General features: G+C 38.0%; 1 protein-coding gene across 4 annotated transcripts in view; it reads left to right on the top strand.

The window, feature by feature from the left end:
- The window catches only part of cpne3 (copine III), a 30,481-nt gene that overhangs the window by 1,221 nt on the left and 2,267 nt on the right, over positions 1 to 26,993 (top strand). Inside the window, exons 2-16 of one of the 4 annotated variants that reach the window (XM_067434337.1) lie at positions 11,458 to 11,588; positions 11,830 to 11,987; positions 12,070 to 12,249; positions 12,318 to 12,392; positions 13,958 to 14,029; positions 14,104 to 14,184; positions 15,697 to 15,786; positions 18,654 to 18,752; positions 18,842 to 18,928; positions 19,030 to 19,089; positions 20,571 to 20,704; positions 20,803 to 20,857; positions 20,935 to 20,986; positions 21,077 to 21,210; positions 21,289 to 21,525. In XM_067434337.1, coding sequence (XP_067290438.1) covers positions 11,835 to 11,987; positions 12,070 to 12,249; positions 12,318 to 12,392; positions 13,958 to 14,029; positions 14,104 to 14,184; positions 15,697 to 15,786; positions 18,654 to 18,752; positions 18,842 to 18,928; positions 19,030 to 19,089; positions 20,571 to 20,704; positions 20,803 to 20,857; positions 20,935 to 20,986; positions 21,077 to 21,210; positions 21,289 to 21,525 — 1,509 coding nt within the window. In that variant the 5' untranslated portion in view covers positions 11,458 to 11,588; positions 11,830 to 11,834. Of the gene's footprint in view, positions 1 to 6,937; positions 7,081 to 11,457; positions 11,589 to 11,829; positions 11,988 to 12,069; positions 12,250 to 12,317; positions 12,393 to 13,957; positions 14,030 to 14,103; positions 14,185 to 15,696; positions 15,787 to 18,653; positions 18,753 to 18,841; positions 18,929 to 19,029; positions 19,090 to 20,570; positions 20,705 to 20,802; positions 20,858 to 20,934; positions 20,987 to 21,076; positions 21,211 to 21,288; positions 21,526 to 24,088; positions 24,204 to 26,993 lie in introns of those variants that run through there. The other 3 variants (XM_067434339.1, XM_067434338.1, XM_067434336.1) reach the window with 3 other exon arrangements.

Genomic DNA, 26,993 nt, shown 5'->3' with positions numbered 1-26,993 from the left:
CCTCACACACCCTTCTGCATGAACACAACCCCTGTCAATCACTGCAGAGGCCTAAATTACTGGCACTACTATATAATTCACAATTAAATAAGATTATACACTAAAGTATTACTGTTATGAAGTACAACTGCTTAAACGCATAAATAATCTTTGGTTTTATTATTATATACTATAATAACATGTATTTGCTTGAATTTGTGTTGAATTCCAAAGTTAGCAGCAACAAATATTGTTAAAATTGCATAAAAATATATAATATAGAGAAAGTAACAACAAAAAAAACATACGGTCGTAAATACATTTGACATGAGCAATATGGTATAGGCTATTAGTACAACAAATCCAGTTCCTACAAGTGGATGTGTATACACTGTGTTCCAAATTATTAGGGAAGTGACATATCAGTAGGGTTTCAGTACAATAAAAAAAATAATTAAACAATAAAATCGCCACAAACAACAAAGGGATTGGAAATTAAACTGAAACAGCTGGTTTTAGACCACAATCATTTATTAGTAGTATGATGATATGGTCTTGCTCAAAAATATTTAGATCTGGTGACTGTGCAGGCCATGGGAGATGTTCAACTTCCCTTTCATGTTCATCAGACTCCCTTCAGGGTGCAATGCTTGGACCATTAGGTGCACGTGGTGCTCCAGACCAAGAATGGTTCATTAGTCAAGCACAGTAGGGAATGCCATGATATTGCAGCCCTAACCATCACTGTGCTCCACTCTGGGCTGGAAATGTGAATCATTTTAACAATATAAGAGATAAAATACAAAATGCATGCCATCCCACTTTATATTAGGTGGCCTTGACTACTATGTACTTACATCAAAAACTATGTACAATGTACCTATTGTGTTCATATTGTATTGCAAAACACTTTTGCTGATATTGAGGTGGGATATGGGTATGGTTAGGGACAGTTGTGGTGGTGTGGGTAAGTTTATGGGAAGGGTTAGGTGTATGGGAAGTGTCAGCAGTTTAATGACAAATGTAACTGCAGAAATTAATTATATGCAGGTAATTTAAAAAAATGCAAGTCCAATGTAAAAACATGTATGTGCAAAATAAGTGCATTGTATTAAATTATTAATTTAAATGTTAGTACATAGTAGTTAAGGCCACCTAATATAAAGTGGGTCCATGCATGTGATTTTTTTATTTAGTACTGTCCTGAATAAGATATTTTACATACAAGATATTTAGTCCGCAATACAAAAAACAGCGGAATTTCTCAAAATAACCCCTACAAATGTATATGATCCATTGATTCTTAATACGGTGTGTTCTGACCCGGATGAGCAACCATCATTGTGATTGTTGTTCTTGAGTCTCTTGATTGTCCTGAGCAGTTAAACTGCCCAACGTTCTTCAGAAAAATCCTTCAGGTCCTGAAAATTCTTCAGCTTTCCAGCATCTTTTGCATATTTGAACCCTTTCTGGCATTAGGAACCTTGGGGTGAAAACTATATATACATTGTCATTCTTTAGCTACAGAACCAGCCGGATTCAGTCAGAATGTGCTCTGACACGTTCTGCCATTTAAACAAAATAAGTACCGTGGGAAACAAAAAATTTGGCACTGCATTTTCGAACACTAAAGTTGGACAATGAAACTGAAACTGTCAGAGTCTAGCTTTGACAGAACCCTGACACTCCTATATTTGTCTTGTGTGAGCACGTAGCTTTGAGCATGCTCGAGCTGCGTGCTCTTCTGTCTGAGTGTTCTGTGTGGGGCGTGGTGTTTGGATCACAGCTCTACGGTCTAGCTGGGTTTTGGTTTTGTGTTGGGATTCAGGCATTCATGCTTCTCATGTCTTGTGTTGTGTAGCTGTTGTTTTTCACTAGCTGCATGCTTTCCTGTTGTCATGTTTTGTGTGATCACATGTTCATGTGTTTCTTTTTGCCATGTGCTCTCATGTGGATTGTCTAACTTCGCCCACCTTGTTTCCTGATTACTGGTTCATTTTCCCCACCTGTCTTCCCTCGTTAGCTTGCTCCCTATTAGGCATGTGCCGATATCAATTTTTCATGCTGCGATTAATTGATGACGTTTTATCACGATATACGATATTATCACGATATTTAAATAAGTTGCAAAAAAAGTGTTGCCATAGCATAACAGCTTTAAGAACTATTTTTGTAAGAACAAAAATAACTGAATGTTTAAATACAATAATGCACCACAAATATACAGCAAAAATATATACAACTCTGGAAAAAAAATTAAGAGACCCCTCATTGAGAAATCAATGTTACGTGGTCTCTTGATTTTTTTCAGAGCTGTAAAAGTAAAATTTTCAAACAGATTAAAGTGCAAAAGAATTAGGCTATAAAGAACAACGGGTAGGCTTACAAATTACAATAAGGGCTCATTATTTAATGCATTAACTAAGATTGAGCAATAGCTACATTTGGTACAGAATGTTTTTGTTAATGTTAGTTAAGAAATACTGATCATTGTTAGTTTTATCTTAGGTCCATTAAAAGTTATTTTGATTTTGATTTTAATGTTATTAAAAAGTAACTAAGAAATTAACATAGAATGATTAATTCTTTATAAGTATTTTTCATTGTCAGTTTGGTAATAATGAATTAAAATGTTAACTAATGAAGTCGTATCTCAAAGTTGTACTGAACAATAACACATAATTAGAACAGTTCTAATTATTAGGGTTGTAGTCCAGATTAAAACATAAAAATGTTTAAATTTGAAAATAAATAGCCTATTAAGTCTTTAAGTATTTGGTGCTGTGATGAACAACATTGAGATTACAAAAACGAATGGCTGTTTTTAAAACTACAAGCGTTTTTTTGTTTGTTTGCGGGTTTCCGGGGTAACCGGCTTCATTCTGCAGTTCATCAGCGCCCTCTGCTGTCACTGAGCGGCACTTCAGCAGCGCGGCTCCTTAACCGGTTCAGTCATGTGCAAACGCACGTTGGGCTTGTTTATATCTGAGCGCGTGTCCCTTTGGCAGAATACAGCGGTGTTGAGCATTTATACGGTTGATGGGCAAAGTATTCTTGAGTGCATTATAAAAAAATTATAAATTGTTAATAAATTATTTTTTACGATATTTTAAAGTGCCCACGATAACAATATCGTGCATATTCATTATCATGATAAATCGCATTATCGAAAATCGGCACATGTCTACTCCCTATTTAATCCCCTTGGCTGCGTCCGAAATCTGGAAAATTCTACCTTCGGAGGACACTTTTGAAGGCAGGAAGGCATCAAGCCATGTCCGAATCTAATGTTTACTTCACTTCCTGTCTCCTGAGAGACCTAAATCTGATCGATTTTTGAAAGCAGCACATGTATCCTTAGCATAGACTGTAAAAAAATATGGACGTATTGTCCGTGATGTCACCCATAGGATTCCGATAAGCCGTTCTGAAGCTTAAAGTAGGGGCGAGCTGGCCGTTGCCATCTTGCGAGTCATTGCGTGTCGCTCCCGGATAACAGAAAATGGGCAAAAAGGCGGGATGTGGGCGGAGCTTAGGTGACGCAATGACTATAGACGGCGGATAAATGGCTATCCACCTGTCACTCAAAGTAACCACACCCTTATTTATGTAGAACTTTAAGGCTTTACATTACGTAAACGAATGAGTTATAAAAAAAATTCACCCCCCCCCCCCCCCCCCCTCACGTCATGAAGGTCAAAATTAGCCGTATAGACCAAAACCACAATTTGTCCCAGGCTGTAAATATGTTTTTTTCTGCTGTAAAGTTGGGAATTTTAACATGGGGCTCAATGAGATTCTGCTCCTTCTGGAGCCTGTCCCTAGTGGCCAGTCGATGAATTGCAGTTTCCAATACTTCCGTATTAGCGTCAAGCGAGATTGCGGGAGGTTGCCGCTTGATCCTTAGCTGCCTTTGATATCCCACAATCCTGTGCTTTACATTCAGTGACAGTTGAGCTGGGAAAATAAGATGGCATCTGAAAGTTGCGTTTGCTGGTCAGTTTGTGTGTAAATGTATGTATTTTACCAATATTTTCCACTTCTTATGTCATTTAGTTCTTATGTAATGTGAAATTACTAATGTAGTTTTTAAATGTGTGTTTAGTTCACGCCAAAGCTCTCTCTATTTTGCTGTAGATCATTAAACTGTTACACTGCCTTAGAAGTCTGTCCGTAATTAGTTGTGTGAGGTGCCTTTGTGCACAAAATACACAAATATAAGCCATTGCCTGATAAGGCAGCGAGGCAACGAGTCAGCTGCCTAGGTTTTCGGACGCAGCCCTTGTGTTTGCAGTCCTGTGCTGGATCATCGTTGAACTTACCCCATGTTTCCCTGCCTGTCTGCATTGTCAAGTCAAGAGTCAAGCCAAGAGTCAAGTCTTGTTTTTCCCCCTTGGAGTATTTTTTATTAAATAAAGCCCATTCCTCCTGCAATTGAGTCCTCGCTCCTTTCCCTTCAACAAACCCTGAAAGAAACAATAATAATTGACAAACCACAATAATTTTTCATAGTGTAGGGCTTTCTTTTGCAACAAATATAGCATCAATTCATCTTGGGAGTGACCGTTACAAGTCTTCACAGTGACCAGAAGGATTTTGAGCTGTTCTTCTTCCTGAACAAATGGTCAGGTCACTATGTGATCTTGGTGGAGGAAAACATTTTCTGCTCCTCCAAAATACTAGCCTGACAAGCCAGACCCACATGATCAAGATGTTGGGTCTGGGAACTCACCATTGACAGAGCTCAATTCAAGGGATGAATGGTTGTCTTTCAACTTTCCCCTACATGCAATTGGAAAGCGCTACAACAGACCAGAGCAACGTGATGCGGAAGTAGTTGATAATTAAACTATGGCCGTATGCGGTGACCCGGTCGGCAAAACTCTGAACACATCTCCCTTCTTAAGAATGACTTCAGTGCCTTTCTCAGTTTTTTTCTCAAAGAAAAGCTTAACTCTCTGTCTTCCATAGTCGTCTTCTCTGTCTTGGTCAAAATCATATAATAGAATATAAAAGTATAACTACAAGCAGGTAAGCACTACAAGATGTTTTTGAATCATTAGAGAAAACGACAAAATTACTTATTCACAAAATTACGTGTGTGAATAAGTGCTGTTTAAAATGTGCTTGCACCCGATCATATTCAGTAGAAGGTAAAAAAAAAAAAAAAAATCCCTTAAACTTTACCATCCCGCTCATGCCCATCGCCGTGATCATCTGTATCCAGCTGGTTGTTTACCGTGAGTTCTGAACACTGCACCATGTGCTTATTTAAATCTTTTCGTTTCTACACATACTAGGCTACATATTCCTCATGTCTGAGGCAAGCCTGCCGAGTTTCAGTTGGAGACGCGCTTCGGTTCATGATGAAAGCGATGGCTTCCGCGACCTAATCTACTTATTTATTTCTTATTAATTAAATACATGCGATTAACCGAAGAACCCTTTATTAAAATTAAGAGACAATTTGTACAAAACGAAAGAAAGGCTTTTTACAAAACAAAACTTAATATTAAACTAAATATAACCACCAAAATCATTTCTGACCCACTCGCATCTTTGCACTTATAGCCTATAATCAGATGAAATCTAAAAATAATATTATAATATTTAAACATAAATATAAAGAAAAAAAAAACATTGTTTAATGGCTACAACAAGTATAGTAAGCTACAGATTTATGTCATGTCTGAGCTGGATTTGAACGAACATCATTTTACCGGTGGGTTCACAGTAGCCTATATAAATGCATGCGCACTCGCCTTTCAATTATGCAATGCGTCGGCATAACATGTTTCTTTGTTTCATAATATAAGAATAATGTTGGGAAACTTGTGTCATGTGCTCTCTGCTTGATTTTTAATATTTATATCATGTTAACCAAGAATAGTACTTTAAAATGTATTTCTACTGAGTAGTGCGCCATACAAACAGACACAGACCGGAAGTTAACTTCGGGCCAGGCGCGTAACCGTAGCAACGCGCGTGCGTTCGATGAAACCGTCTATAAATGCATGCGCACTCGCCTTTCAATTATGCAATGCGTCGGCATAACATGTTTCTTTGTTTCATAATATAAGAATAATGTTGGGAAACTTGTGTCATGTGCTCTCTGCTTGATTTTTAATATTTATATCATGTTAACCAAGAATAGTACTTTAAAATGTATTTCTACTGAGTAGTGCGCCATACAAACAGACACAGACCGGAAGTTAACTTCGGGCCAGGCGCGTAACCGTAGCAACGCGCGTGCGTTCGATGAAACCGTCTATAGGACTACTACTGAAGGAGTTTATATATGTGTAGGCTAGTGGGTGATAGATGTCGTATTCCTAGGTAGATGTGATCAGCTGACAGCCAGCTGATGCGAGTTTGACTAATGTGACCTGCCAGAACTGACTCTACTTAACTGGCTTGTTAGATAACTAATAATTAATGTATAATGTATGTACAACGAATAATTAATGTATTAATCTATTAATCTCCTTTACCCAACATTACAAATATTTTATAGCATAGGCCTATTAATACATTTAACATGTTTTTAAGAGGATGTTTAGGCAATACTTAAATTGTTCGCTTCACATCATCTCTAACGTTAATCTCAGTGCTGCCTGATGTGTTGTTGCCAACAGACATATCTTTGTACAAACGGAAAAAACGTTAAACGTTAAAATTAGCTCAGGTTTATAACATATTAACACAGATTAAATAAAAGATTAGTGGAACAATCATATACCTATAAAATTACAATGGTATATACCATAAAACATAACATTTACTTACCTAATCTCTCACGTTGTAACGACTACGACAAATCAGCTGTTCTCCCGTAGTAGACGTTTACAGTAGAACGTCACGAAGTGGCAGTTTAAGTCGCGCATGCGCAATACAACGTCAAAACGCCGTTGCCGTTCCATCAGTGGCTGTTGCTTAAAGTCCCTAGTAGTGTCTATTGCGCTACTGCGCGTGAAGTGAGCTGAGGAGATTAACCGCTGTCCTGTGACGGACGCGTGCAGACAGTCAACACATCGCTAGTCTTAAACGGCAGTTCACAAATAATCAATACGTCTGTGGCAGTGAAAGGGGACATAACACAAGGTAATGAGATGCACGTTGAACTTCTTTTAAGCTCACTGTTTTAGAATGCCGTTTCTTACGTGACGAGAGACGCAGGCGCAAAAGTCAGCAAGTATATTAGCAAATAACGTTACTAGCCTACTGTGCGTTTGAGATTTCATGTTTGCATAATATTGACAGGCTCAAAGGTGTTATCATAATCATTTACTACTAATAATATTATTATCTGTGTGGAGACATTTCCCCACAAAGTAACGTTAGGGAATACCAGGACACACACACACACACAGGTTTGTTTCACTATATAAGTGAGGACATTGCATGGACTTCCATTGATTTTATATCAGGTTAATGATATTTTATATCCCCTAACCCAATTCCTATCCCTAAACCTACCCATCCCAAGAACGTGCAAAACAATAGATTTAAATAAAAACATGTTTTGGCCGATGTATAAGCCTTTTTAACTAGTGAGGACCAATCAAATGTCCTTACTAGTCAGTTATCATAATATTTTACTAGATAAGTGAGGACATTGGTCCCCTTTACAATTATAGCACAACAAACAAACACACACACACACACACACACACACACACACACACACACACACACACACACACACACACACACACACACACACACATGTTGGTCTATGTGGTTTACAGGGACTCTCCATAGGCGTAATAGGTTTTATACTGTACAAACCGTATTTTCTATCCCCTTACACTGCCCCTGCCCCTAAACCTACCCATCACAGGAAACATTCTGCATTTTTACTTTCTCAAAAAAACATCATTTAGTATGTTTTTAAGGCCATTTGAATTATGGGGACATTTGATATGTCCTCATAAACCACATTTATAGTGTAATACCAGTGTAATACCCATGTAGTTATACAAATTTGTGTCCTCATAAACCACATAAACAGGCTCACACACACACACACACACACACACACACACACACACACACACACACGCACATGTCTGGTGCGCTATCTTTGTGGGGACTTGCCATATAGACGTAATGGTTTTTATACCATGCAAACCATATATTCTATCCCCCTACACTGCCCCTGCCCCTAAATCTACCCATCATAGGAAACTTTCTACATTTTTACATTTTCAAAAGAACTCATTATGTATGATTTATAAGCTTTTGTACCCATGGGGACCTCAATTTAGGTCCCCACGGTGACACGAGTCCCCATGAGTCTGTGTGCATTCAGTTTGAAGTACTCACCAGGCTAGAAAAACATGTACACACATACACGCACACACACACACACACACACACACACACACACACACACACACACACACGCACACACGCACACACACACACAGAGCAAAACAGTGTGTAGACACTGCTAGCCTACATTGTACTACTGAAGAAATTAAAAGAAGCTTTTAATTGTTTAACAATATTTCATCTGTTATGAGTGAGTTTGTCTGGAATTTATAATTTTTACTTTTATATTTTACGTTGCATCTATTTTGTTCTTTAAGATAGATCCTCTGAGTATTAGCCTATGTCAAAAATATCAAATATAATTTTTTAATATCAAAATATAATTTCTTTCATTTTTAATCTCCAGATCATTGTTTGTATAGGTCATAGTTTGACTCAAGCTTTTTTGCTCAAAGGTGAAGACCCAACTTTACTGCATGTTTTGTAAGACCGTCCTGGGTTTAAACAATAATGCTTGTTTATCAAGTTATTTCACTTAAGGATGTTTAGTAAGATTAAACTCTAATCTGTTAATTAAACTTTGCTGAAATTAAAAACCTTGATTTGGTCTCTACACTTCATTATGGTAACTCTGCTAAACTATAATTACTAAAACTAAAACTGAAACTAAATAAATAAAAACTAAATAGAAATGTATTTGCAAAATAAAACCTAAACTAAAACTAGCAAAACCATTTGTAAAACTAACTAAAACTAAACTGAAATTTGTAGCAAAATTGAAAACGATAATAAAATAAAAACTAATTTAAAAAAGCAAAACTATAATAACCTTGCTGTGCAGGCCACAGGAGATGTTCAACTTCACTTTCATGTTCATCAGACCAGTCTCTCACAAGTCTTGGTGTGTATTGGAGCATCAATGCTATGATTACATACATAACCTGAAAATTATCTCAATTTTTGGAACGGAAAGTTGAGGTTTTCTGCTTACTTACTCTTAAACATACCCAGGTATGGCACATAACCTGCTTCCTTGAATAACCCCCTAAAACATCAGTGGAGAGACAGGCATAGTTAATCATAACACTGCAATATACAGGGAGTGCAGAATTATTAGGCAAGTTGTATTTTTGAGGATTAATTTTATTATTGAACAACAACCGTTCTCAATGAACACAAAAAACCAAAGCTGAATATTTTTGGAAGTTTTAGTTTTGAGTTTTGAGTTTTAGCTATTTTAGGGGGATATCTGTGTGCAGGTGACTATTACTGTGCATAATTATTAGGCAACTTAACAAAAAACAAATTTATACCCATTTCAATTATTTATTTTTACCAGTGAAACCAATATAACATCTCAACATTCACAAATATACATTTCTGACATTCAAAAACCAAACAAAAACAAATCAGTGACCAATATAGCCACCTTTCTTTGCAAGGACACTCAAAAGCCTGCCATCCATGGATTCTGTTAGTGTTTTGATCTGTTCACCATCAACATTGCGTGCAGCAGCAACCACAGCCTTCCAGACACTGTTCAGAGAGGTGTACTGTTTTCCCTCCTTGTAAATCGCACATTTGATGATTACCACAGGTTCTCAATGGGGTTCAGATCAGGTGAACAAGGAGGCCATATCATTAGATTTTCTTCTTTTATACCCTTTCTTGCCAGCCACGCTGTGGAGTACTTGGACGCGTGTGATGGAGCATTGTCCTGCATGAAAATCATGTTTTTCTGGAAGGATGCAGACTTCTTCCTGTACCACTGCTTGAAGAAGGTGTCTTCCAGAAACTGGCAGTAGGACTGGGAGTTGAGCTTGACTCCATCCTCAACCCGAAAAGGCCCCACAAGCTCATCTTTGATGATACCAGCCCAAACCAGTACTCCACCTCCACCTTGCTGGCGTCTGAGTCGGACTGGAGCTCTCTGCCCTTTACCAATCCAGCCACGGGCCCATCCATCTGGCCCATCAAGACTCACTCTCATTTCATCAGTCCATAAAACCTTAGAAAAATCAGTCTTGAGATATTTCTTGGCCCAGTCTTGACGTTTCAGCTTGTGTGTCTTGTTCAGTGGTGGTCGACTTTCTGCCTTTCTTACCTTGGCCATGTCTCTGAGTATTGCGCACCTTGTGCTTTTTGGCACTCCAGTGATGTTGCAGCTCTGAAATATGGCCAAACTGGTGGCAAGTGGCATCTTGGCAGCCGCACGCTTGACCTTTCTCAGTTCACGGGCAGTTATGTTGCGCCTTGGTTTTTCCACAAGCTTCTTGCGACCCTGTTGACTATTTTGAATGAAACGCTTGATTGTTCGATGATCACGCTTCAGAAGCTTGGCTATTTTAAGACTGCTGCATCCCTCTGCAATATATCTCACTATTTTGGACTTTTCTGAGCCTGTCAAGTCCTTCTTTTGACCCATTTTGCCAAAGGAAAGGAAGTTGCCTAATAATTATGCACACCTGATATAGGGTGGTGATGTCATTAGACCACACCCCTTTTCATTACAGAGATGCACATCACCTAATATGCTTAATTGGTAGTAGGCTTTCCAGCCTATACAGCTTGGAGTAAGACAACATGCATAACGAGGATGATGTGGTCAAAATACTCATTTGCCTAATAATTCTGCACTCCCTGTACATCATATCACCATAATGTACATCATATACACAATTCATATAATATATACTATATTTCTAAATCTACCGTATTTTCCATATCAACAGAAACATATACCGGATAACCTGGCTTCTCTTGAGACTCCATCCACTGCTTCAGAGAATAGTTGATAATAGTTTGAGAATAGTATGCCAACATTACCCATATCATAGCTCTCGATACACTACAAACCACCAGAACTTCCTGTCCTGGTCACAAATGAGCCAGCGGGATGCGCATCAGCAGTTTGTCCTCTTTAATGTCTTCCATTAAGTTGTGTGGATTGTAATATTTTATGTACAGCTGTGCTATTACACTCAGGTCTTACTGATAGAATGTAAAATCAGTGAAGAAGATGGAGAGGCCACCAGGCTGCACATATATGCATTGAACCTCCAAAACTATATTGGCCAGTGTTTAAGTTTTATTGTCCAACCCCTGTACATGTCTAGATGATAAACGCTATTAACCCTTGATTGTTAATACAGTGTGTTGTGTCATGACCCGGATGATCCACGGTTGTTTTTTTGTTTTGTAAAGGTTGTTCTTGAGTCCCTTGTTTGTTCTGAGCAGTTAAACTGCCCAACGTTCATTGGAAATATCCTTCAGGTCCTGAAAGTTTTCCAGCATCTTTTGCATATTTGAAACCTCTCCAGCATCACAAGCTGGGGGTGAGAACTATTTAAATTTAAAGATCAAGTTAAATTGTACTTTATCTGTCTTCCATAAAACATGTAAATATCTTCCAAAGGGCAGGACTAAGTGAAAAGATATTTAAGCAAAATACGAAAAGCGTTTAGAAAGTTGCATCATGCAATGTTAGGCCAGAAACCACTGAAAAGTTCCTAATATGACTATGCCAATATGACTTTTGTGACTTAAAAATCCTCTTTTTATCACAAATGCTTTCAGTTCCCATGGCGCAATCAGCAACTCCAATGGCAACTCAGTGTGTGTCCAAGGTGGAGCTGACGGTCAGCTGTGAAAACCTGCTGGACATGGATGTGGGCTCCAAATCCGACCCGCTGTGTGTCCTGCTCATGAATACATCTGGAAACCAGTGGTTTGAAGTAAGTTGATTTGTTGTGCAAGCTGTTCAAATGTCTAAGTTCAAATTTATATTTTAAAATGGAACATGTTTTTGTTTCATAGGTCGATCGAACGGAGAGGGTTAAGAACTGCCTGAACCCAAAATTTGCCAAGAAGTTTGTCGTTGATTACTACTTTGAGGTCGTTCAGAAGCTCAGATTTAGTGTTTATGATATTGACAATAAAACCGTCGATTTAAGTGATGATGACTTCCTGGGCGAGTTGGAGTGCTCACTGGGTCAGGTAAATAACAAAACATCCATGTTTAAAGTAATTCTTGACATTATCTGACATTCATCATTTCTATACAGATTGTTTCCAGTTGCAAGCTGACAAGACCTTTGGTGCTGAAGAACAAAAAACCTGCTGGAAAGGGAACAATTACGGTGAATATCCGTGATATTTAACATCATATTCACACCAACTCATGGTGAATATGTAAGGAATAACTGGTGATAGACATACATAAACTATTGTTAAAAAGCTTGGGATTGGTAAAACGGGTTGATAAGTCTCTTATGCTCACCAAGGCTGCATTTATTTGATCAAAAGTACAGTAAAAACAGTAATATTGTGAAATGTTTGAATATATTTTAAAATGTAATTTATTCCTGTGATGCAAATCTGCTTTATCACTCCAGTCTTTAGTGTCACATGATCGTTCAGAAATCATTCTAATATGTAATCATATATAGAACAGAACCATACTGCCAATCAAAACTGTATGCTAGCTGTTAATCATCTTTGACAGTAATGGTCATGAGAGGACAGTAATTTTTATTTGTAACAATCAAAAGGTTTTTACTGTCACTTTTGATTAATTTAATGCTTCCTTGATGAACAAAAGTATTAATGAATTAATACTGACTTTTTAAATGGCAGTGTATGGGCCCTATCTTGCACCCAGCGCAATTGACTTTGTACACCGACGCATGTGTCATTCCTATTTTGCACCCGCGCAAAGCGCGCTTTTCCCTCCACAGAAGCACGTCACTAAACTAGTGAACTTGCGCTCCCTGGGCGGTTCAGCGCAAAAAATGGAGGCGTGTTCCGGCGCAAACAATCCCTGGTGCTATTTTGCTGTTCCATTAAACAATTGCGCCACTGAGCAAAAAAACCCTAGTCTAAAGTCAGTGGCGCGTTGCGCGTTGTTCATTATGCTATTTTAAGGGCGCATGCTTGACCATAATGTATAGCGTGCACAACGCGCATACACTTTGCTCATGTAATCTACACAGATGCAACAGTTATTTTTGCAAATCATAAATTGTTACACAAAAAAAATATTAACACATGAGATGACGGAATATCATTGTGGTGTGCCACGAAGATTTGAAAAAATAGGCATAAATCTAGCTTACAAATTATTCAGGCTAATTGTAATTAAGGATCAGACCTGTTTGCCCAATAGTGGCAAGACATATATGTATATAAGGACATCTGACAAATTGTTTTCTGAAAAAAATCGAATGAAAAAATGAAAAAATTGTTTAACTGACGCTATTTTGGGTGGGTTTCTCCCATCCCCATACAACACAACTTCTCTCTTTCACTGCTCTTACAAGAACATCAGTCTCCTCGGCTGTGAACCGCTCCTGGCGTGCGCCTGGTAAATACGCCATAATAATAGCAATCCATAATGGAACTTGCGCACCTGCTTTTAAAGGGAATGTTGGATGACGCTCTGACTGGTTTATTCACGTTACGCCCAAACCACACTTATGAATAATGAAGCTACTTCAGACCAACCCATTTTAGATTTGCGCCGGGCGCAAGAGCCATTTATCCCGCCGGGAAAATAGCAACAGCGCAGAGACCCGCCCACAAAGTTACTTACGCTTCGCGCTTTGACACTTGCGTTTCAGATCGTTAAAATAGGGCCCTTTGTATTTGTCCTTATGATTACCATATGATTACCATTGTCCTTATGATAACCATTTGATCACTTTAGATCAGTGCAGAGGAAATCAAGGACAACCGTGTTGTGAATTTTGAGGTGGAGGCTAGAAAATTGGACAAAAAGGTAAGAGTTTGTAAATTTATGTTACTTTTAAATGGTAAAATGTATTCAGTGTCTAAATGTGGGATTTGTTGCAGGATTTCTTTGGAAAATCAGACCCATACCTGGAATTTTACAGAAAGACGGAAACAGGCTGGCAGCTTGCTCACAGAACTGAGGTGCATTGTGTGTTGTGTGTTTGTATGCAGATGTCGACTCAAATACACAGGAGTCCTGTTGTGCTTAGTGTGTCATGTTGCTGTTTGAGCATTAAAAAGCTCTGTGAGGTTACACAGCACAAGTACAATCTAAAGGCAGATTCTCTCTATATCAGTGCACACTGTTTGGCTTTATTAAAGTCTTGAGTTTTCTTCCAGCAACATACACTTTACAAAATGTTCCTTATTTAAAGAATTTTCCCCCAATGCATATGTAAAGGCCTGTTTGACTTTCGTTAGTAGTGTTTTGAAACTCATAGTTATGGTAAGGGTATGACATTTACGAAACACGCTCAAAAATGTTGATCAGTCACAACACACTGGTCCAGCTGACCAATCAGAGCATTTTGTGCTTAGACAGGAACTAAACGGGTGCATTTACCATACAATGCTTTAACTTACTGCTTAACCACCATAGTATTGTCCCAAATTTGACGTTATGATGTCACGCAGATGGTGGAGTAATAACTTACTCTAATGAATTTGTTTGAGATCGAATCAATGCTAGCGTTTTTGCTATAAATTACAGAGATGTCACGTTGGGACTAATTCTTAGTTATTTTGCTTTATTAAAATAGGCTCATAGGCTATATAGGCTCGTTCTTACATACTAGAGCATGCACGCAAATGCACACACTTCTGATATGGTGCTTTAAATCTCTTGAGAAACTAAAAGATGTATATAAAATGTGTATATATCTAAAATGAAATATATAGATTGTACTTAATGTAAGCTTGATTATTTTGCTCAAGATAAGGATTTATTAAAGGCACAGTGCATAAGATTTGTGGATTAAAATATCCATAAACAACTAGAACAATATTCTATATTTTGACTTGTGTACTTACATTATCCCAAATGTTTCCAAGATTGTTTAAATCCGGAGAAATTAGCCATTTTAACCATGGCATGACGATGCCTATCAATGACATCATACCCGTGTTACCCTTGATTTTTGCGAATCGAGAAGAAACCATGCAAACATCTAAGATGCTTTAATATATTATGTTTTTTTTAATAGACAAGTTAGCAGCATGGATACATCCAAAACCAGAAAACGAATGACTGTTATATAGCTCAACACAGTTAGTCTTATTGTTTAAATCTCATTTTCTTGATTTACCACGAGCACCGCTTTGCAATGCTGTTTGCAAATGTTCATTGGAATGATTTCATGAAACTGACTCGGTGTATGATGATAATGATCGACCATAGTTATCTAACAGGGCTTTCAGGAAATGCACTCCCAGAGCATTACTGACAGACTGTGATAAGAAGCGCTGCAGCAATGTAAAATATGTGAAAAATGATGTGTTTTGAACATTCAATTATTCAAACCTATTCTTGTAGACCAGAAAAACAAAATCACAACTTTGAAAAGGGGCATAATACTCTCTGAAAAAGGGCATAAACTCTCTAAATGGTTGTTGTTAATGTTTATTATGAATGTAAATTTTTATCTTTTATACCAGGTGGTGAAGAATAATTTGAATCCTTGCTGGAGGCCTTTTAAAATCCCTCTTCGGTCTCTTTGTGCAGGGGACATGGAGAAACCAATTAAGGTAGAGTCTGCGTTTATTGGTCGTTTTGAAATACTTTTATAATGTTAAAAGGCTCCCTGTTGATGAAACAAGTGTCATATGAAATGCTGGCCTCTTGGATTAACAGTCTATAATTGTTCTGGCTTAATTGTACAGGCTGTAAAACTCTGGCTTTGCTTTGGCTTGTCAGACAGAGGGGTCTTTTGGTGGCTTGCGATCAGTGTTTATGACTTTGTGATTTTTCTTACAAAAGCATCTTAAAGGGAAACTCACTGTCAGGATGCAAGCAGGTATTTTTCATCAGAATGTCTGCTCCATAGATGTGTGTGCCACTGAATAGCTGCTAGTGTGTCCTTCATAGAGCATTAGAGAGAAGCTAGTCTATCAAACTGTTGTTTCCTGAATGAGGTTATTATCAGCCGTTTCATTTCGTGAACTCTTTAACTACTCAGGTCATTCTCAGGAAACAATGGCATTTGTATCTGTAATCCTTGTATTTGTAATGGTTAATGCTAAACTTTAAAGAAACGATACCCTATTTCTGTCATGACAACTCTTGGAGAGATTGCAATAGAGATCGGCATGGCAATGGATATGGCAATGTTAATGTATTTGGTCTTGGTGGAATAAATCTGCTTCACTTCTACTGCTGCAGAGCAAGGACCGAGACTTGCTACTGCAAATACATTCACAGACACGCTGCTGCATACATGCATACATGAATGCAACTTCTATACAGGTGGAGCTGCGGAAGGAGGAGGGTTTCACTACCTAGCAAACGCTGCCAGTATTTCAATGTTGAGTCGCAGCTCGCTGATGAAACGTCAACCAATCAGCTGCACTATGTAGATGACGATGCGATCGCTACCAGATTAAGTTAAGATTGGAAGAATTTATCAAAGCTTGTTTCTGCTAAGGAATATAAAAGGGACAAAGACAATTGCATTTTAACATTATTTTGCTAAAATGTAATTATTTAAATAGCATATTACTCATTTGAATGTAATCGTGATAAATGAGACATGCAAATTTGCTGATAGAAAAAAACTGGTAAAAAGTAATAATAATAAACATTTTTAAAAATAAAGTTATATAAATAATAATTATTATTTAAATGATTTTGTAACAAAGTTTGTTTTTACGGGAAGAAGAATGTGGGAACCGGCAAACGTTCAAACACTTTAATCCAAACTAAACACAAAATGAAAGGACGACTGCCGCAAACAGATAATAAAACAAAGCCAAAAATAAAATGTAGAATTCCAGGCCTGGTCCTGTCTCGTCCTTCACTGTCGTCGCTCCTCCTTTTATGCTTCCGTAGCTCCTCTGTGAGATACAAGACCCACAGGTCGATGACGCACAGGTGACGATCATTTACAGTCATGCCACCGGCCTCGTGCCGTTCTCTCATGGCTCTCGCCTGCCCTGCTTGTCACAGCTTTGTTTGAATTATTTTGCTTTACATATTAAACAAAAGTTACTTTAAAACAAATAATATAACTGTGTTTATAATACTGTTAATTATGGTATTTCAGCAGTACTGGAGAGCAAATGATGCAGTTTCCTCAGAAAGACTAACTGTTCTTGTACAGGATTTTTTTTTCTTATCTTAAGTGGACAGTGGAGATGGCAGGTCTAGAACATCTTTAATCCATTCATTCACTTAGGACCTATTTACACCTGCTATTAGTTTTGGTCGATTAGATCACAAGTCGATGAGGGAGACACATTCCCTTTTATACCTGGTACGTTAATCCGTCTTTTTTGTCCACTTTCAAAAACTTCTGTCCTGATTTCTACGAGGGGAGGGTGTATTGGTGGGTAGTCTCATGTAGTCAGATGATCAGACTCACTACGGTCATCGTAGCTTTCATTGGTCAAGGAACCCCAAGGTGACGTTTGACTGTCATGTAACGCAACCAAACAGTTCGTTTCATTCCGCGTCATGTTTACTGTTGTGAAAATGTAAAGTCTCTGCAAAAACAGACCGGCTTGCATCTATAAATTATTCATTCAAGAACGTCTTGAAAGTTTAGTGAAAATCACTAGTTTTAGTGAAAGTTTATACTTTTGAAAATCAAGTGTTTAGTTGATCCTGGTTAGCGCTCATTGTCACAGTTGCAAACACAGTGGCGTTCTTCTTCCACAAGGAAGTTTGGTGTCACGGCATTTGTCTCGTGGACATCCTGTAGAATTCAAACCAATCATATGACGACTTTGAAACCCCTGAAGTGTTTCCAGATAAGTGTGCCGACGGTCCGGGAGACTAATTGGCGGATAAATGAACTGGCTTTTTCAGATCTTGCAATTTACATATGAACATGACTGGAGACAACAGAAAACATGGAGAGCAGCAGCTTTTGTTTCTGCTCTGACAGCCGCAAGACCACTCCAAGTGTTAGAAATCAGGAACGGTGAGAGAACACTTTGCTTGGTGCGTCTTCCTTCTTCAAGTCAATCTTGGGTCTTCAGCCGACAAAGTTTAAATCCTGTCTAGCAAGTGCACTTCCCGTAATGTTTCCACTTTAGGTCTGTAGGCGGGCTGTTCAAACACATTTAACCGCATGAGTGTCTACACTACGAATAACTTTTCGACTACCTCAAAACGTTTTAGACCCCGTTTACACATGTATTTAGTGTCATCTACTTGTGATTCAAACAACCAAAATGCATCTTAATACCAGGTGGAAACAGGACCTAGAGTTTGGTGTGCTTTTTTTTTACTGTCTAACTAGTTTTTGAATGAAGAGAGTGACCCATAGATCTGTGCTTATCTATGGTTCTTCATTTAGTGGGCTTTTTTGCATGAGCGCTCTCAATTCTCTTCTCTTTTATTCTCCAATTTCATTCACCCATCACTTCATGCTGTATTTTCAACCCTATTTTAGGTTGAATGTTACGATTATGACAATGATGGATCTCATGATTTGATTGGGATTTTTGAGACCACTATGACACGTCTTCAAGGGGCCTCCCGCAGCGCTCCGGTGAGATTATCCTGAACACACTTTTGATTTCAGTAGCCGATGAATGTGTGAAGGTTTCTGAACTAAAGAAGCTGATTTTTCTCCTTCAGGCCGAGTTTGACTGCATAAACAGTAAGAAGAAACAGAAAAAGAAAAATTATAAGAACTCTGGAGTTGTGAGTGTGAAAGTTTGTCAGGTACTGTGGCACAAAAATACTCGTCTGATTTCATTTTAAACATTCTGTACATTATACCCAGTGCAAAACACTTCTGGACATGGTTGTGTTTGCTGTCTCAGATTACCAGGGAATACACATTTCTAGACTACATCATGGGAGGCTGCCAGATCAATTTCACTGTAAGTTCTACATTTAACTTGAATTCTACATAAAGTCTAACGTTAGCTATTAATATATGTGTATTGCTATTTTTCCATAAACTGTTTAATTTATTTTCACATGTGATATATTTATTTTCCGATTTAAATGTTATTATTTGTATATATATATATATATATATATATATATATATATATATATATATATATATATATATATATATATATATATATATATATATATAATATATATATATATAAATTATAATTATAATAATTACATTTTAAAATTTAAAATTTTAATCATTAAAATTATAATAATTTTATAAAATTGAACATTGGTCTCGGGAGTCTGCTCTGTATTTTCCACTGCAAAAGATGGGTGAACAACCGGCATTTTTCGAATAACTCTGCACATAATTGGATAGTCCTTCAACTAATCAAATGGCGTGATCAACGGGCAACGACCCATCACTTCTCTATCCGTCATCGTGCTAAACCCGCCTATAGCGCACCAGGTGGATAAGCCAGTCTGCGATTGGTTCTCACAAGAGTGTAACAAAAGCAGTAGAAATGAATGTACGGGTTTACAGACTGAGTTGCCGGGCAAAATCAAACCGCCGGCAGATCAGGATCTCAGTGAATTCAAGTGTGGTACCGTGAAAGTCCATTTGTGAAATTTTCTCACATCTAAATATTCCACGGTCAACTGTTAGTGGTATTGTAACAAAGTGGAAGCAACTGGGAACAACAGCAACTCAGCCACGAAGTGGTAGGCCACGTAAAATCACAGAGCGGGGAGAACGGTACTTGCCGAGACTGCAGTGTGCCAAGTGTAAAGTTTGAATTATGGTGTGGGGTTGTTTCAGGGGTTGGGCTTGGCCCCTTAGTTCCAGTGAAAGGAACTTTTAATGCTTCAGCATACCAAGAAAGTTTGGACAATTTCATGCTCCCAACTTTGCGGGAACAGTTTGGGTTCCTGTTCCAACATGTTCCAACATGGGTTTGATGTGAAGGAACTTGACTGGCCTGCACAGAGTCTGACCTGAATTGATAGAACACTTTTGGGATAATCAGAGCAGAGACTAGCCAGGCCTTCTCGTCTAACACAGCGCCTTACCTCAAAAAATTCCCATAAACACACTCCTAAACTTTGTTTATGTGCATATAAAGCCAGGCATCCCAAAACTTTTGGCTATACACGTTTGCGTAAAATTATATAATTTTTTTTGCAAATAATGATATTTTCATGTATTACATCTCTATGAATTATATTCTTTCATGCTGGTGCTACATTTTGTAACGTATATTATATATTATAAAACAATATAACAAAATATTATGTATTTTAATATAAAAACTTTTTTTATTTGCTATTTATTTTATTTATGATAAATAGATCATTTTTAGGAAGAATTATTTTTGAATGTACTATATCTTGATGAATTGTATTCCTTCATGTTGGAGCGCGGCTACTCATGGCATACCCATGTGGTTCACAGGTGGGCGTGGACTTTACAGGGTCAAATGGTGACCCCAGGTTACCTAGTTCTTTACATTACATCAGTCCTCAAGGTGTAAATGAATATCTCTCAGCCATCTGGTCAGTTGGCCTTGTGGTCCAGGACTATGACAGGTACAAGGGCACCAGGAAAATGTTTTAATTCATCATACATTAAAATAATAATAAAAAAACAACAACATATGCCTCATCCTTTTTTTCATATCCTGTAGTGACAAAATGTTTCCTGCTTTTGGATTTGGTGCCCAGATTCCTCCTACATGGCAGGTAAATGAAAGTACATCTGCTGTTGTCACTGTGACAAACTCCCAGAAGCCTCAGTTTAGTAGTGTTTTTTTTCCTAGGTGTCACATGAGTTTCCTCTCAACTTCAATCCTGAAAATCCATTCTGTGCAGGTAAGATACAATAAAAGTTTTCAGCCCTCTGCAGCACCAAGAAAGTGATGCACATAACAAAAAAGTGAAGCTGTATTTCTGTTCCCGTAGGCGTGGAGGGTGTGGTAGAGGCCTACAGGATGTGCCTTCCTCAGGTCAAACTTTACGGCCCTACGAACTTCGCTCCTATTATTAACCACGTGGCTCGTTTCGCCCAGCAGGCTTTACAGCAGAAGACGGCGTCGGTGAGGTTCAACTCAACCTCAAACATGTCATCCACTGGCGCTTTGATGTCTCTCTGACTCCGCCCCTATCTGTTTCAGCAATACTACGTCCTGCTGATCATCACAGATGGAGTGATCACAGACATGGATCAGACGCGCACGGCCATAGTCGCCGCCTCACGCTTGCCCATGTCCATCATCATCGTGGGCGTAGGCAAAGCCGACTTCGCAGACATGGAGATTCTGGACGGAGATGACGGACGCCTGAAGTCTATCACGGGAGAACCGGCTGTGCGTGACATCGTACAGTTTGTGCCCTACAGAAACTTCCAGAACGTGAGTGAAAAACTGGTCTGATGAGTTTTTCTTTTGGGGTCTATCTCTTGCCGTGTTTTACAAGGTATTCTTTTTTTTTAGATGTACACTACCGTTCAAAAGGTTTGGGGTCGGTAAAATGTTTTTTAAGGTTTTTGAAAAAAGTCTCTTATGCTCACGAAGGCTGCATGATTAAAAATAGAGTAAAACAGCTATATTGTGAAAGATTATTACAATTTAACATAACACAGTTTCTGCCAATTTTGACTACCTATAGAGTAGTATCGCAGTCTTCATATATCAGAAGAGCCTTTCGTTTTATCATATTTATCATACTCGTGAAGGCGTGCAGTGGGCGAGCTAAAGAGTCACAAGCACACACACACACACACACACACACACACACACACACTTACACACAAAAAATACATCATGGAATCATCATTGGATAACTTTCGCTTTACTATACGTTCTTGTTGTTTACATTATATGCACTTACGCGCCGACTGCCAAAAAAACACAGACATTTGATGCAGTTTCACTCACCGTCTGCGGTTCAGACTCATGACCGGGAACAAACAAACACACTTGCAGAACTCTGTTGCTTCTGAATAACAAACAGCACTTACTGTTTCCTTATTGCTGGGTTATTTGAGAAGCTGAGGGTTATCTGTCCCTCAGAAACACACTTCTTTAGTGACACTGTTGATTTTGTGGTTTAAAAACAAAATGGCAGCGCTCATTGACGGACATACTTTAGCTCTTTTGCTTTGGTTGATTTGCGCACGCTCATCCGGGAGAAGTGCCCATACAGAATTCTGCCCTTTATGACGTCATACAGGGCCATTCTCGGAAAAAAAAATCTTTCAGATACTTGTTCGAATCCTGTTCAAATGTATTTGACACAGAAATACTACATAATTCCAACTCTGGTTTTATTTTGGCCATGTTTAGCAAGAGAATACAACTTTTTAACAGTGTAAATAAGTCACAATGCATTAAAAATAGCATTAGACATCCCCTTTAAAATTATTTTTCTATTTGATTATATTTTAAAATGTCATTTATTCCTGTGATAGTAAAGCTTCAATATTCCGCATCCTTACTTCAGTCTTCAGTGTCACATGATCCTTCATAAATCATTCTAATATGAGGATTTTTCTGTTCAAGAAACATTTATTATTATTATCAATGTTGAATGTGTTTTTTTTGTTACTTTGTGCATCCATGCTGAATAAAAGCATTAATTTATTATATTAAAAATAAATCTTACTTGCTCTGAACTTTTTTTTATTTTGAACGGTAGTGTATATTATTGTGGTTTGGCTGCATATGATTTTGAAGGACAAAAAAAGGAATGGAGAAATAATTTCATCTTTAGATGATACTCAAGTTCTTTTTATTTTTATGTTAATTTCAACATGATATAAACATATGCAAACATTTGATTTGCATATTTATGGTTATCAAAATTAGGGATGGGAATTGCAAGGAATATATCAATTTAGGGATTAGATCAAATTTAACTATTACAGGTTTTTAAAGGGATGTGAAAAATTAAAATTGGCCCATAATTAAAACGTCTCCCTCGAGCCATCGTAGATGTACATGACATTCTTCTTTCAGACGAATACAATCCACACGGCTCCGGGGGGTTAACAAAGGCCTTCTGAAGTGAATCTATGGGTTTTGTAAGAAAAATATCCATATTTAAAACTTTATAAAGTAAAATATCTAGCTTCCGCATGAAGGCCTTCCGTATTCAACTTTCTCAGAAAGTGTAACTCCTCTCACAGTTCAAAACGCTTACACTACGCTTACTTTCGACGTAAACGTCGCGGCAGTTGCAATTTTTACATGAGTTAAGTATAGAAGAATGTCCACCGAAAACTAGATATTTTACTTTATAACATGTTAAATATGGATATTTTTCGTACAAATCGGCATCAGTTCGCTTCAGAAGGCCTTTTAGCCCCTGGAGCCACGTGGAGTACTTTTATAAGGGATGGATTTTTTAATATAACTTATTGTATTCGTCTGAAAGACTGAAAGAAGAAAGTTATGTACACCTAGGATGGCTTGAGGGTGAGTAAATCATTGGGTCATTTTCTTTTCTGGGTAAACTATCCCTTTAATGATATATTTAATCAGTTTTTCATTACTTTTGAGGAGGAAATTTTTTTGGGGAAATTTGCAATTGCCAAGTGCTTTGATAAGTTCTTGAAAAAGCTATGTTGTATAATGCATTGTATATTAAATAACAACAGACACTCATTTATCCAAATGATGTAAATAAGCAATCAAAACAAGCAAAAGTGTTGCACTGTAGGTCTTTGATTCATTAAAAAGAAGTGGCTCATAAAACTAATTAGTTCAGGAATTGGACTGCACATGTACGAAAAACCACTGACGGAACCAACCATAAGGAAAATGAATGGAAATGCTTCCCAACCCTATTTATAGTAGACACTCAGCCAAGCAGAACACAACACAAACTTTATTTATAGTGTTTTATTCCCTTCATACCTACAGCATGTTATGGCTTAAAGCGTCTCACCTGTGCCTTTGTGTCATTTCATTTCAGGCCTCAAAGGAAATGCTTGCCCAATGTGTACTTGCAGAATTACCACAGCAAGTCACATCCTACTTCAGCTATATAAACCTGTCACCTCCACACGAGCCACAAAACTCATAGACATGTAGGGCTCTCTTCTTTATCTGCACCTGATCTCTGTCATGCATCTGTCTGAATGTTTTCAATGAACATTAGCACTTCTCAAAGCTTTCGGCTGTCAGACAGAATGTTGTTCTTACTCAATAAATCTGTGTTATTGAAAGTAGCCATCATTGTTGCAGGATTCGTTTTTTTTTGCCCTAAAACTACATCACAAACTGAGGCAGGAAGGAGGTTTTCTAAAGCATGGTCAATTTATGCTGCATTCATGTCAAATCAGAATTATGAAACTATCTGACTCCAAAAGTATTAGTTTCTAATGGCAACACTCATAATAGAGTTTAAAGGGTTAGTTCACCCAAAAATCTAAATTCTTTCATTAATGACTCACCCTAATGTCGTTCCACACCTGTAAGACCTCTGTTCATCTTCAGAACACAGTTTAAGATATTTTAGATTTAGTCTGAGAGCTTTCTCTTCCTCCAGTGAATGTATACACACTATACTGTCCCTTTCCAGAAAAGGAATAAAAACATCATCAAAGTAGTCCGTATGTGACATCAGTGGGTTAATTAGAATCTCTTGAAGCATCGAAAATACATTTTGGTCCAAAAATAACAAAAACTATGACTTTATTCACCATTGTCTTCTCTTCCGTGTTTGTTTTCAATCCGCAAACAAAGATTCGAACGGTTATGAATCAGCGGATTGATTCATGATTCGAATCATGAATCAAGGAATGGAGGAAGAGAAAGCTCTCGGACTAAATATAAAATATCTTAAACTGTGTTCTGAAGATGAACGGAGGTCTTACGGACGTCGAACGACATTCGGGTAAGTAATTTTTCAAAATTCTCATTTTTGGGTGAACTAACCCTTTAACAGTTCTTATACCCTTTTTAAGTAGGCGCTGGTTCCGGAAGTATTTTTTCCCATTAATTTCCCCCATAAAGAGTAAAAAGCCATGAACCAAGTCAATCAGCTATGAGGTGAATCGTAACATTACAAACTTTGATTTGAAGCAAAAACAGGTTTCGAAAAAGTCGGAGAAAATGACAAAGGGACAAAACTACAATCCCATGAAGCATTGCAAACAACATAATCAGATTGAAAACGATGAAGAAATATAAAAATTCTCAAATGTACAAATGTAAATTTTATATGTGTATATATATATATATATATATATATATATATATATATATATATATTAGTATTTTGAGAGTGCGGGAGATTGATCGATTACGTCATTTGCAGTGCTACATTGGAGTGGGCGGAGCTTAAAGGGTCATGAAACCCCAAAACACTTTTTTTGAGATGTAAACAGATATGTATAGGCTGCACATCATTGAAAACACTAAGGGTACTCATTAATGGTATTCATATGTGAAAATAGTTATTTTTGAATTTTTCAGAGCGATTTCTGTCTTCCGGTTTGAAAAGCTTAGTCGGAGCAACGTCCCAAATGCTGACGTCGGCGCGGCCTTTTCGGCCCAAGTATGGGCTGCTGGGCACATGCTGACGTCGACCGCTCCGAGCGATTCTCGATATATATTCATGACATAAAGCTCATTCAGTCCAATCCCTGCGCTGTAGTATGCATACAAGATAATTTAGTTAATATGCATGAGACAGTCACTTCTGTCAGTATTGTAGAGATATGGTGGGGAAGTTTTGGAAGCAGCGTGCGGAAAAGTCAAGGAGGAAAGCTAGGCGTTGTGCTGATACGAAGTAACGTAAAGGGTGCCGAGCGAGCTGTAACCGGCGCCGTCTGTGGAAGCCTTGCTACAAAGGCTCGGTAAAGTAAAATTCACCTGAGGAATCGCACACCGAACCTGCAAGCGTTGACTATCTGTCAGGAGTGCAAAATAACCAATCTGTAATCTGTAGGCTAATGAACAAAAGCCACGTCCTCTCCGTTTTATTTGTCGTCACAGCCATGCACTAAACCGCATGTGTTCGGGCTCTTAGTGAAACAGTGTGCATATTTGTACAAATATAGATTTAGCTGCCGAGTGATAGACAGCGCGGATCGTCACGGCAACCCAGCGCGCGTCGCTCTGTGCTTCAGATGCGCGGTCGAGACTAGCCTCAAACACCTTCGCTTTTACCCCGATCTAGAATTACACATCTCTGTCACATCGCATGTTGGGTGGTTCACGTTCTCTTATCACGTCGACGCGTTGTTCATCTTGCCAAACAGCATGCATATTTGGACAAATATAGTTTTATCACGTTTGCAAAATATTTCGTCATGCAGAATAACATTTATTTTCATTTCTCACTGAATTATGCTGGTTTGAACTTTGAAGAGCTGAATGATTTGCGATCTCTGCTGCACGCCACTCATAGCTCTCTCATTCGCTGTACTCATCCCTCATTTAATCTCACTGTGGTAAACAATGCCAACGTGAACCAAGAACATGTCTCAGAACCGCTTTAACTGCTGCTGTTGGTATCGCTAATCTTAATGCACCTACTGACACTCCCCTATTTATGCAAACCATTCCCTCTTTCCACACAATACCATCCCACCTTTTCACAGTCGACCACTCCCCTTTTAACAAGCTTTTTCAAATCGAAGGTGTGAAAAAACACCGCTGCAGCAGGGGGGTTTCATGACCCTTTAATTTATATTTTGGCAATTGTCGCGTTTTTCAACTAACTGATTGGCGTATTTCTGTACAGGATCATGGATAATGTAGTTTTCACTAGGAATTCATCTGTTAAACATGTTTTAAATATTTTTTAAATAAGCTGAAATTATGTGGGGCTGACGGCTTCAGCAGAAGCAAATATTGTGGATTAACAACCT

Source organism: Pseudorasbora parva, chromosome 24 (genome assembly GCF_024679245.1).
Source record: "Pseudorasbora parva isolate DD20220531a chromosome 24, ASM2467924v1, whole genome shotgun sequence".
Lineage (NCBI taxonomy): Eukaryota > Metazoa > Chordata > Actinopteri > Cypriniformes > Gobionidae > Pseudorasbora > Pseudorasbora parva.
Note: the sequence above shows the minus strand (reverse complement) of the source record. Positions and strands in the feature narration are given on the sequence as shown.